This window comes from Wyeomyia smithii, chromosome 3, assembly GCF_029784165.1.
Source record: "Wyeomyia smithii strain HCP4-BCI-WySm-NY-G18 chromosome 3, ASM2978416v1, whole genome shotgun sequence".
NCBI classification, from domain to species: Eukaryota; Metazoa; Arthropoda; class Insecta; order Diptera; family Culicidae; genus Wyeomyia; species Wyeomyia smithii.
This window is the reverse complement of record NC_073696.1, coordinates 220,542,432-220,554,819: the sequence shown is the minus strand read 5'-3', so window position 1 is coordinate 220,554,819 and position 12,388 is coordinate 220,542,432. Positions and strand designations below refer to the sequence as shown.

Below are 12,388 nucleotides of genomic sequence, written 5' to 3'. Positions count from 1 at the left end.
ATCGGTCCTCTCTTGCTTGGATATCGTCCCGTTTTACGTTGAAAAGAAACGATGGATTCTACTTGATTTTAGTTTGAGAGTGAATGTTTTCCATCATATTCGTAGCTCTGTAATTTTATTGGCAAGACATTAGATCACAATACTTGGAAAAATGTAACAGAACTTCAACAAACTTTGGAATGACTGTAATCTCTCACCATTTCGGTAAAAAATGACACAAATTTTACGTTTATCATATAATTAATAAACAGGTAAGTAGTCGCCATGGAAATGAAACTCTTGAAAATCTAATCATTTTTTATATCCAGGAAAAAGTGAGGAAAAACGAAATAATCAAGCACCCTTTTTACGTGCAAACATTGGATATGGGATAACTTTTACATTCATTTACAACCTTTTGACATATTGCTCGAGCTTTGTCCAAATTTCACTAACCCAGTCTCGCAACGTAAAATGCTGATAACAAACACAGTCCACCGGTTAAGGTGAAACGGTTTAAAAACCGCAAATGGCTGATTTCGGGTAACCAGTTCGAATTTTCAAAAGCACAAAACTCGGTAATAGTTAATGCGTTCCTGGTGAAAACGCTATTTTATGTTCGCTTCACCACAGTAAACATAAAGTAACGTTTTCACAGGTGACGTATTAACTATTACCAAGTTTTGTGTCTTTGAAAATTCGAAGTGATGGCTCGAAGTTGGCTATTTGTGACCTCAACACAGTTTCATCTTAAAGGAATGAAGTTCAGCAAATTATCGGTTTGTAATCGAGTAGAAGCTTGTGATTCAAAAGAAGTTCTTGTTCTTCTTCAGCTCAAAATTACTTTGATAACAACGATCAGCAACTTTACCTTGTTAATAAGTAGATCTGAGCAAAACTTGAATTGAATCGATTTTAAGACAACCTAAGTAAAAAAAATCCCTGAAACTCAACAGAGTAAGAGAAAGCTTTTTAAATTATTCCTGCCAAAACACCAATTAAGAAACGTTGATTCAATTTTTCTGTTTAAGCGCACAATCCTCTTAGAGCGAACCTGAGAACCTGGTTGCAACAAACACAAATGCATCAATAGAAAACAGAAAAGTTAAAACATCAAACGTCAAGATTTGTCCATCGAGCACATCGGATAGCGGCAAATACATCGAACATCTGAGATTTTTGACTGTCCCTGATAGAAAAAGTTCGACTAGCCGCTGCGCGGATACTTACGGGTTGAGTTCAGGTTGCTCCTCTTGGAGGCCTGCATCATGCCAAACACGACAGCCGCAAGTGAACTGTGCTGCGATGTTTGACGCTGTAAGGATGGGGTTTGGGCTTGTGGTACTCCCGCGGGTATCAATGCAGGTGAAGTTATCTGACTGGCGGAAACGTTCATGCCTAGTACCCAGTATGTCAGCATCAATCCTTTTCCTTTTACATTAACTTCCCCACGTTTCTGTTTAAAATTTAATTAGGCAAAGATGTAACTCTTAAACAATAGCTGACTTACCACACACGTGTAGCCTTTGCTCTGGAGCAACGCAGCAGTATAGTCTGGAACCTGCACTTTCCAGTTCTCGCCGGTAGAATCCATCCTGGACGCCACGTTGACGGTGTTTCCCCAAATGTCGTAGACCGGTTTTCGTGCCCCTATGACCCCACTTACCAATGGTCCACTGCTGATTCCAACTCTCAACTGAAAAGTGTTGAACGCATCCTTGTTCACCTCCTGAAGCTTCTGGCGCATAGCCAGCGCAAACTCTACTAAATCACAAACTGCTTCTTCGTCTTTTTCGTCAACCTTTGTCTGTAAATGGAACTCCGTTATAGAAAATGAACAACTTTCTATATGCTACTCACTTTATTTCCAGAGCATAGGTTGGAAGCCGCCATATACGTGGCGCCGACAGTTTTGACCTTCTCCACCGTTGCGAAACGTGGTTCCTCGAGTAGAGAGTCAAAATCCGATATAATCTCATTCAAAATCCTGATACAGGCCTTTCCGTTTTCGATGTCCTCCGAGTAGAAGTCCTTGAAGTTAGGAATCGACGCAAACATAACCCCGCACAGCTCGTGCATCTGAGCGTAAAGCTCGTCGGTCCGTTCCTCTGACAGATAGTACGACGCGACGTGATCCGGAAGAATGTTTTTAATCAGCAGATCATTCAAGTGCCGATTGGACTTCATGTTGGAAAGTTCCTTCTCGGCTTGCTCCTTCCAGATGAAGTCCAACCGGGATGTGACTTCCACCAGTCGTGCGTGATAGGTTACCATCGTCAGAAACACCACCAGCAGAATCATCATCTGAGCGGCCAGCGGCATTCCGCTAGCCTGCATAAACTGCGTGTCAAAAGTTTCGAAAACCTCGTTGAAAACTAGCAAGATTAGGATTGAATAACAAGCGACCATAGTGATAGCCATGAAGGTTTTTACGAGATAATATAACTTCAAAGCTGTTGCAAGTGAGATCAGACAAAGCACCCACGTAAATACGACGTATTCTGGATGAACGCAAACCGAGTGCTGCTGCAGTGAATCGAGGTTGCTGGGAAACTTTTTCGATGATAAAGCTTTCTCCAAAAAAGGTTGCTCACTAGATACATTCAGCACGGATAGTTTGATGCTCTGCGGTAGCTCAACATAGAGAGGACTGATTCCATACAATCTGATGTCCTGTTCACTAACATCCTTCCAAGTTTTATTGTCCTCATTCAGTAGCGTTTCGAGATCGAAATTAACGACCTTTTGGGAGTTTAAAATCAAGTTTTGGTTTATGGTAGCCGTAACAGTTAAGTTTAGTTGAAGTTCTTGTTTGGATCCAGCAACTTGCAGAAGTGCCGCAGATGCTTCCTTGCCCTCATTGCGGGTTGATGGAGAACCCTCATTCATATCACACATGATCAAACCCATAGAGCTTGCTGCTGACATCAGAATAATGGTGACACAGACAAAGACGGTTCGCCGTTTTCGATCGTGCACCAGAGTAGATGAACTCCTTTGCAGAAATGTGGGCAATGCGGAAAATTCCTCAGCCATTACGAGTACACAGCCAATCGTCAATAGAAAAGTCGTTATGGAGAGCGACACTATCAAAGTCGTACACTTCGGAATGATGACAGCCTGACAGAGAACAATGAAAATCCAAACAACAAACACGCACAGCATGTTTGAACGGAACATATCTTCTCGAAGCTGACAAAATGTTCCCTCCTGGGAAGAATCCTTGAATTTCAAGGTCCACGTAAACAAATACTCCATTCGCATCTGCTTATTCGAGTTAATCTGGATATTTTGATCGATGATTTCGTCGACCTCCTCCGTCGATGGAATACTATCCTCGGGATCGTACTTTTGCTTATCTCTAAAACTTTCCACCGTATTCACACCAGCTTGGTTCAAATTTTTAAAGGGAATCTCCGGAATCCAATCGGTCGTCGGTTCATCCTCGTGTATCGTCGATTTCGAGCTGCGCTTCGTGATATGATTGTTGTTGGCTCCACTAGACGCTACGCTAGGTGTTTTTGAATCCTTTCTATTTTTCAAATCGTTCAATCTACTGATTGCTTCTTTCTCGAACTGCAGCGTACTCATTCGATTCATCAGTCTTTTGCGTGGTCTTAATGGTTCGGTTCGCTTAATCAGATATGTTTTAATGTTCATCATCTTCAGGTGGCTGTCCCGAGTAGCTCCATTGCCAGGTTCCACCTCGTAGGTATCATTCAAGCAATTTAATGTAGCCTCCGATATGTGTACTCTACCAGGAACTCCGCCCGACTCCATGTGATTTGCTATGATCACGTCGTTTGACCACACATCAAAATGCCACTTCTTTTCCCCCAGCACACCACACATCACTGAACCACTGTGTATGCCAATTCGCATGTCTAAATCCACCTAAAAGATTAATAGAAATCATATAAATCAGGTCTTAGAATTAAAACAGCGCACGAAAGACTCACCACATTCGTCTGCATTCTAACATCCTTGATTGCCTTGATCATGTGCAGCCCGGTTTCAACGCTGCAAACCGCGTGATCCGGTCTACTCTTCCAGCTTTGGCTGTCAAACATCGACACACAGTAGTAACAGTCCCCCAGCAGCTTGATCCGCAGACAATGATTATCCTCTGCGATCTTATCGAACCGCGCAAACAGGTCATTCAATATCTTCACTAACTGCTGAGCTGACGTCTTGCTCGCCAGCTCGGTGAAACCTTTGATGTCCGCAAACAGAATGCTAACGTTGTCCATGTGGTAGATGTACAGCTTCTTGAACTGCGTGTCGACCTGGGCCTGCTGTTCCGGCGATTTGTACATTTCCTTGCGGATGTCATTGTTCACGAACATCGGAAGAACTGTAACGAAAGATTTTAGGGTACAATAAATGCTTGTCTAGTGCAGTGTTTGGGTTTGGATAATACAGAGCAAAATTGAACTTGTATATTATCTTGCACGCAAGTTAGTCAGTTAGTCCCATATTGTATTCAACAAACAGAATCAAGATAGTATGTGCTACCTGTCTTGCGAATAAAGTAGTAGCTGTGTAGCTGTATATATCAATGATAATTTGGTTTCTCTTGCTGCCTATATGTGCTTTGCCTCCGCCAGGGAAGACTGTTTGTATTAAGCGATATAGTTCTCAGAAACAATGTGTTGACAAACATTCACAGCCTAAAGATAAAAAAATAAAACAAATAAAAATCGATAAATGTACTCCTGTTTCAATTAAAATTTCTTCAATATTGTGCATAATTTCAAAATTTAAAATTTCTCTACTTGTCGAAAATATAGTAATATATACAATTGAGCCCAATATATGATAACTTTGGATTTTTTCATAACAACTCACAAGTATTGTATAGTTATAGCAATATTTTCTTGAAGTTTCTTGTCAACTTCGGTCAACTTCTTCTCACAAAACTGCACCAAAAGTTGATCAAAATCGGCAGCAGCAGTGATAAAAGAATTACATTACACTACACTGGTTAACACTGGATTTTTCCTAGAGTTTAAACTAGAAAAAGGCAGATTATAGCTTTTTAACCATGCCTGTGTATCTTGGTGCCCTTAGCGAAGATAACTTTCTCAGAGATCTTAATAAGTTTTCCCATAAGCCAACGTAGAAGCGACGAACCCGGCGAGCAATAACTCTGCGGCATTTTGTCGCTCTGTTTTCATAGGAATGGTTCAAAAGCTCAGTCTTTTTGGGGCAACTATTTTGAGTTTTAGGACTACTTTTGGGAGCCATTTGAGAGAGTTTTTGCTAGAAAAACTTGTTTTCCTTAAGAGTGCCCACTTTGGTTCATCTAAAAGAGTTTTAGGCACCAAAATTATATATCTAAAAAACTTATTTCGGAAAAAATATGGTCGTTCTTTGACCACTTTTCTCTAACTCTTGTCATGATCGTACTTCCAGGAGGACACAAAGAAGCTTTAGTTAAAATATTTTTTTTCCCTTGAGAGTGCCCATTTTCATGTGTTCAAAGGAATTTTAGGCGACTAAATTGTCTATCTAGAAAACTTCTGTTGAAAAAATCTGATATAAACAATTTTTCTAACATCACTTTTTGTTTTTTAAATGATTTTTTTAGTGTAAGATCTGAAATTCAATTTTGTCAATGTTTTTCTATATAACTTCAAAAACTTTTCTAAAAGTCATTTCTTGACAACTTTTCTTCAGCTCTTACCATTATTCAGATATATCAATTTATAAAAAAAAATTAGGGGCTATATGTCACAAGATATCAAAAAATTGGTCGCAGTGACGAAAACACCCAGCACGGAAAAAAAAGAAACTTCTTTCAAATGTAAGTACAGATGAATTTTCAAACAAAAAATATGCAAAACTGCTAGGGTTGTAAGACCTACACACCCACAAAATTTCTTTGAATTCTAAGAGGGTGCTACCAGACCTTCGCCTCAGTCGAGTTGGCGTGAAATCCCTCAGTAGCTTCTTTCAACGGAGACACATGGTGATTATGGTAGACATGCAAGCTGACTTCAAAATGGTCACGGTAAAACCACTTTTCAATGCGATATTCATCTTCAAATGAGAATTACGCACGTTGTGTGTGGAGGTTTTGGAAACTCCCTATATCCAGTGGTGGGCACCGCTAACTGAAAATTTAGCGACGCTTATCGCAAATCCGTTAACTGGAAAATTTAGCTCGATAATCGCTAAACGCTAAATCCATATTAGCGGAACTTTTGCCAATCGTTAACTTAGTTATGCATAGATTGTCGTATGGATATGTTTATTTTTCATAAAAACAAACGAAAATAATTACTTTTGAGTGCTATTTACAATAAGAGGTTAAAAATTCACAAAACAGTCATACTTGAGAACTAAAAATAAGGAGCAACAAAAGAGTCATACTTGAGAATTTTGTGAAAATAGGGAGCCACAATAAGGAGCAGAAATTTTTGGCATTCCGAAAAAGTAATCTAGATCACCTTGAGCTTGTTCTCCAGAATGCTCCTGTGGCTTATACGATAACTCGAACTCCATTCTAGAGTAAAAAAAACTGACTTGCCCTTGTGTCGTAAATAAAGGAACTCTACACACTTAGAATTTATTGCCGGGTCTCGGTAATTTTTGTCGAGAACGGCACCACTGAGTGCTCGTTTGAAACATTATTGACAGCTGTCACATTTTTTGTAAAACTCGGTTCAACCAAACTGCAATTTCGGCAAAAAAATATAACCGAGCTATCACTACCGAGATTACGGATATCTTGTGCCGAAGTTTCAGTTAAGTGAACCGAGATTTACGAGAAATGTGACAGTTGTCATTAATTTTTTAACCGAGCACTCAGTGGTGCCGTTCACGGCAAAAATTACCGAGGCACGGCAATAAATTTTAAGTGTGTAGAATTCCTTCCTTTACGACACAAGTGCAAGTCAGGTTTTTTTTTATTTTTATGGGGTTCGAGTTATCGTATAAGCCGCAGGAGCATTCTGGAGAACAAGCTCAAGGTGATCTAGATTAAATTTTCTGGAATGCCAAAAATTTCTGCTCCTTATTGTTGCTTCATATTTTCACAAAATTCTCAAGTATGACTCTTTTGTCAAAGAAACCAAAAAGTCAATATCTTGGATTTTAAAGAGTTATCTGGGGAAAGATTCTGACCTCCTTGTATCATCCCGGTTCCGAAAATACCCATAATCAGTGATGGAAATGAGACTAATATGACGCTATCTTCGTTTTATCACGAGCTGCATAAATCATGAAGCGTACAGATTGCGAATAAACCTGAATCACAGACAGACGCCCAAGCAAGAACAACATTGATCAAAATTTCCGTGTAAATTTTCAAAGTAAATTGCGTTTTTTTTTTTTATTTTATTCTCGCTTATTTTCCGTCGGTCTAGTTCCGCCACTGTTGTGGCCAATCACCGACGCCCGGGGAGGCGACTCCACACCCAGGACCCTAACTCACGACCCGTTTATTAACGGACCGGCGCCAACGGCTTTACTTCCTCATGCGATGGAAGGCGTGATCCCAGAGATTTTTCGCCTCAGAAAATCTCCCAGTGTCGGCTAGGATTGAACTAGACCAGTTGGGTTGGTTGTGAAGGGATCACGCCACCCCACAACCATCGACACCTATGTCGGCGGTGGGATTCGAACCCAGGCGTCGAGCGTGGTTGGCGAAGACGTTACCAACCACACTAGGCCCCCGTTTAAAGTAAATTGCGTTATAAATCACTTGTACACTAACGCCGCCTGGTGACCTTATCGCTACAATACATTTTTTTTCACTGGTGTACGAGGCTGGCGGTACTGGTAGCGCTATCTGGTTACTGATTGCTACTACAAAAAACCTTACACAAGTTTGGAACTCAGCTTGGACGTCTGTCTGCGCCTGAATCCTCTCATTCCGTAAAGAAGTGCTTGGTGCATTGATTTCTGAAGGTAAAGAGATACAGTAAAGTATTTTTTTACATGATGGATACGTACCGTGTAAAAAAACCGTGTTATTTGGAAAAACGACGTAAGAAACCGCGTTATTAGGAAAATCGTCGTAAAAGAATCGTGTAAAAATGTAACTGTGTCAAAACACCCTACTATAATCTGTTGCTGTTACTGTTAATTACTGTGACTGTTTTGATGAATGAAGTTTTGATGAAAAATCGTGCAAAAAAAACCGTGTAAAAAACCGCGTTATTTGGAAAATCGTCGTAAAAAAACCTGTAAAATGTGACCTTACTGCACACGATTAGACTACATCAGATCCTAGAAGTGAGTCGCTCGTTGTGTTTTTCTCTCCATACGCCCGTCGTTAGAGGAAGAAAAGATAGCAACAGGAGAATATAATATTGATTAAGTAGCAGCAGAAGTGCGGTGCGGTGAGAGGTAAAGGGGGACTACTTTGACTGCGGTTGAGTTGAGTGAGAGTAGTATAGTATACACTGTCATTTACACATCATCAGCCAAATGAATATGAAAAGATCGGGTTTGTTCGTTTGGTGAATATTGTCCGAATAACTTCATATACCGAATTGTGCACATCGAGAACCACGTGTTGTGGTGTACACTCACAACAAAAAATATATTGTAGGAAGGAACGCGAAGAGAGTGTACCAACACCGATACTAATTCATTCGCATCTGAGAGCGTCACGAAAATTGTCCACTTTCAAATGTTCAAAACTCAGTCAGTTTCCAACCGATTTCCTTCATGTGCGAAAATGCGGATGATCATGATTTTGTGATGCTAACTATTGTACTATTGAAAAACATAAAGTTTTGTTCAACGCATGTTTCGACCAATCAGAACTGAAATAAGGCCTTGGCGGCCTTATAAGGCCTAAGCGTGAGCAGCACAGCCCACGCTGAAGTATACAAACGAGTTGATTTTCTAATCAATTTGTTATTGCTGTGACTGTTTTACTTACTTTAGTTCACAAAGACACGCCTACCGGAAGTTTAACTCTCAGTAGTCACGTATAAAAGCTAGCATGCAGAAATTTAGTCTTCATTGTATACGGTTACTGCAGCGAGAAGACGGTTGACTCTGATTGGGAACTGGCTTAAGCCGCAGCTGGCAGTGTGGCAACTGATTTAAACACAGCAAGTCTAGGCAGACGACTCATTTGATCGCAGCGTTCCACAGCAGACGGACCAACCGGTGGACTGCACAGTATTACTGGATATGTCGAGATATGTTAGTAATTTTGTATGGATCTATCGCTGTCACGTTTGTTTTCAACCATTTTGGCCACTGCTAACAGCTGTGAGTGTGCCGGTAGCATGTCTGTATGATCGTTATGTCTTGTTTGCTTGCTTGCAGTGTGTGCGGAGCAGATAAAAACAAGGGAACTATAATCATTTTGTGTCATCGAAAGAAAGTTCGAGTTTATTCTCAAAACGATTGCAAAAAACACATTGCCCTAAGACAGGTTGTCGTAATTCTATGGTAACCTTGCGGTCGTGTTTTATAAACAACCTCTTCAATTTTTTTGTTTTACTATTTCTTGCATGTATTTTTTATTCATTTAATTGATGATTTTCTATGAATATTATTTAAGTTTGTTTTCATAGGTTAAGTTTCCTGTTTACTTGTTTTTTTTTTTAAATTGCAGCATTTTTTTTATTGTTATTTGTTGTATTTCTGTATTATCATGTGGAAGCATGTTTCAGATGTTTTTGTATCTCTAGTGTTTATTTTTTTCATTTTCTTATCTTTCTGTTTAAAGCATCTCTGTTTTTTGTCAATCGGTTCACTTTGTTTAATTGATTGTTTGTTTTTTTTTTTACATTTTGTTCCTAAGTTTTTGTTTTCATTCCTGTTATTCGTTTTGTTTTTTTTTTTTTCAAATTATAAGCTATTAGCTAGTTTTCTGTCTTATTGTGTCTCTCTTTTTGTTTCAGGCCTTTCTTGTTAATTCATGTAAAAAACGTAGAATAAAAAATATTTTCCTACGATTTTTCTTGTAAACTTCCATGTTTTTGAGAATGAACTTCCAGTCTGTAGTATTTTTCTATTTCATTGTTTCATTTTCTTCTGTGTGATAGTTTATATTTGTTCTATTTCACCGATTTATTTATTTCATTTTGATTTCTGCTTTTTTGTCCTACATATTCTCTTGAGCTTAGGTAAGTAAGGATGTTGTAAAGAAGGAGGTGTAACACTCGTTGTTGTCAGAGATCGAGTTTACTTCTGCATCACTACGACTGGGACGGAAAGGAAGGGTTGTGTCATCGTGGTAAGTGACTGAGTCGGACCGTGTTGTGCGCGAGTTTTTGTCCTACGTTTTCTTTTGTTTGTTTTACTCTGTTCTTCTGTCTATGTTTTTTTTCTTTTTTTCTATCACTCTATTTTATTTGTTTTCTATCTCTGTCGTGCTTTCTCCGATTTCATGATTTGCCATTTCTACTTCAGTTGGTTTTTTGTTTTGTTATTTTTTATTTCTCTATGATTTCTCTATTATTTTTTTGATTATCGGTTTCTTGCTTTTTTGTTTTGGTTCTTTTTTAATAGGTTTTATTTATTTTTTGTTATTCAGTTGAAAAAAAAAATCAGAATCTCTGTTTTCCGTTGTTTTTGTTTTCTTTTGGATTAAGTTTTCTTCGTGGTTTTTTGTTATGCAGTATTTTTGTTTTCCTCTTGTTAAAAAACTGTCGTTCAAAATTGTTCTATGAATTTTATAATTTTATTTATTTTTAATTTAAATTTCATATTTATTTAATATTACAGAGACATAAAAAAAATAAAAATAAAAAATAGAAAAAGATTAAAAAAGTTCTTGAAAATTTTTGTGTGTTTTTAAGTTTATCTATTTTTCGTATTTTCCATGTTTTTTTTTGTTGCTTTTTTATTTTTTTAAATGAACCGGTGAAATAAAAAAATAAAAAAATACAAAACACAAGAAGTATTCTATTTTTTATTGTTTTATTTCATCGGTTCATTTATTTCACTGTTTTGTTTTTTCTACGTTTTTCTATGTTTCTTCTGTTTGTTCTACTGTTTTTTTATCTCTGCTTTTTTCTCTTTTTCTATTACATTATTTTATTTGTTGTTTCTCTGTCGTGCTTTTTGCGTTTTCACAATTTTCCAATTTAACTTCTGTTGGTCTTTTGTTTAGTTGTTTTTTATTTCTCTATGATTTTTTATTGTTTTTATTTTGTTTTTTTTGGTCCACTACTTTTCCTTTTTATAGTTTTTCTTTTAATTTGTATTTAAATTCAAGTAGTTTTCACTTTTTTCTAAACCTCTGTTTTCCGTTTTTTTGATTTTCTGATGGTTTAATTTTTTTCGTGTTTTTTTTTTGTTAGGTTTCTTATGTTTTTCGAGTTGAAAAAGCTATCGTTCAAAATTGTTCTGTGAATTTTATAATTTTATTTAGGAATTTTATATTTATTCATTATTACAGAAACGAAACTTTAGAATTAGATAGCTGATAGCTGAACTACTATGTCCATGCCTTCTTCTGGTTTGTTTTTGTTCTGTTCTGTTGCTTTATTCTTGTATCTCTGTTTTTCTGTTTGTCGCTTTTTGCTTTTCTGTTTTTGGGTTTGCTCTACTAAGCCACATGATATAAAACTTTTTCTTGATTTCGGCCGTTAAATATTCTAAGCAATTTGAAAAAAATATAACATAGAAAAAATTCACTACAATGCAATTAACGATGGAGGAAATTTGAAAAGAAACCTGCTCTCTACCCCCATACATTGTGCAACGTACGGTTCATCTCGAGTACGAGTTTTATATTTCGTGTTTTTCATGTAATCGGTTTTTCTGTTTTCCTGCTTTTGAATGTAATTGTTTTTCTGTTTTAATATTTTTTTCTCTATTGAACTAAAAGAAATGATTTCTGGTTCAAACAGGAACACAGCTCGGCTCTCCATAATGGTAGGACGAATGATGCACAAAGGTCGGAAAGTGTAACATAACAAAGTGAAACCCCGGGTAATTCTCTGAAATGGTGCGATGAAGTTGGTTTATTTGTTTTGGCACTGCTGCTACATACCTCGCGTATCGTTAGCCGGAACAGCAATAATCTTTGTAAATAGTAAAACCGGCAATTTTCCCAGTAACTGGGCTAATGTTTAGCTTCAGCAGCGGTACAAGTGCCATGCAAAATACCGTGTATCTCATTTCGCTAGGCTCGCAAACTTTGTACCTTGCTCCTGTTTGTCTGCTCGTGTCGTTTTCGTCTATTGTTGATTTTACGTTGCTACTCTCTTTCAAACCAGTTAGCATAACTGTCTGCAGAGTATGTAAATCCAGGAAAAAAATGTTTAATGGCAAGTGGCTAATTAACAAAGTTGTACCACGCACAGAGAATGGTTGAGCTCAGTTATGCCGCGGCACGGTTCAGTTGGAACGATCGTTATATTTTTTAGCTCTGGCACCAGTTAGCAGTAGTTCACGATGCTGTACAACGCATTAGAGTACGAATGTTGAT

The 12,388-nt window shown here is 37.8% G+C and overlaps 1 protein-coding gene across 2 annotated transcripts in view; it reads right to left on the bottom strand.

Moving 5' to 3' along the window:
- The window catches only part of LOC129727560 (adenylyl cyclase 78C), a 151,654-nt gene that overhangs the window by 7,028 nt on the left and 132,238 nt on the right, over positions 1-12,388 (bottom strand). For both annotated transcript variants that reach the window (XR_008728553.1, XM_055685495.1), the window contains exons 6-9: positions 3,939-4,333; positions 1,840-3,873; positions 1,490-1,786; positions 1,210-1,435 (exon numbers count right to left, since the gene is read on the bottom strand). Coding sequence is in view for 1 of the 2 variants with exons in the window: in XM_055685495.1 (XP_055541470.1) it covers positions 1,210-1,435; positions 1,490-1,786; positions 1,840-3,873; positions 3,939-4,333 (2,952 nt within the window). In the remaining variant the exon portion in view is untranslated. The remainder of the gene's footprint in view (positions 1-1,209; positions 1,436-1,489; positions 1,787-1,839; positions 3,874-3,938; positions 4,334-12,388) is intronic.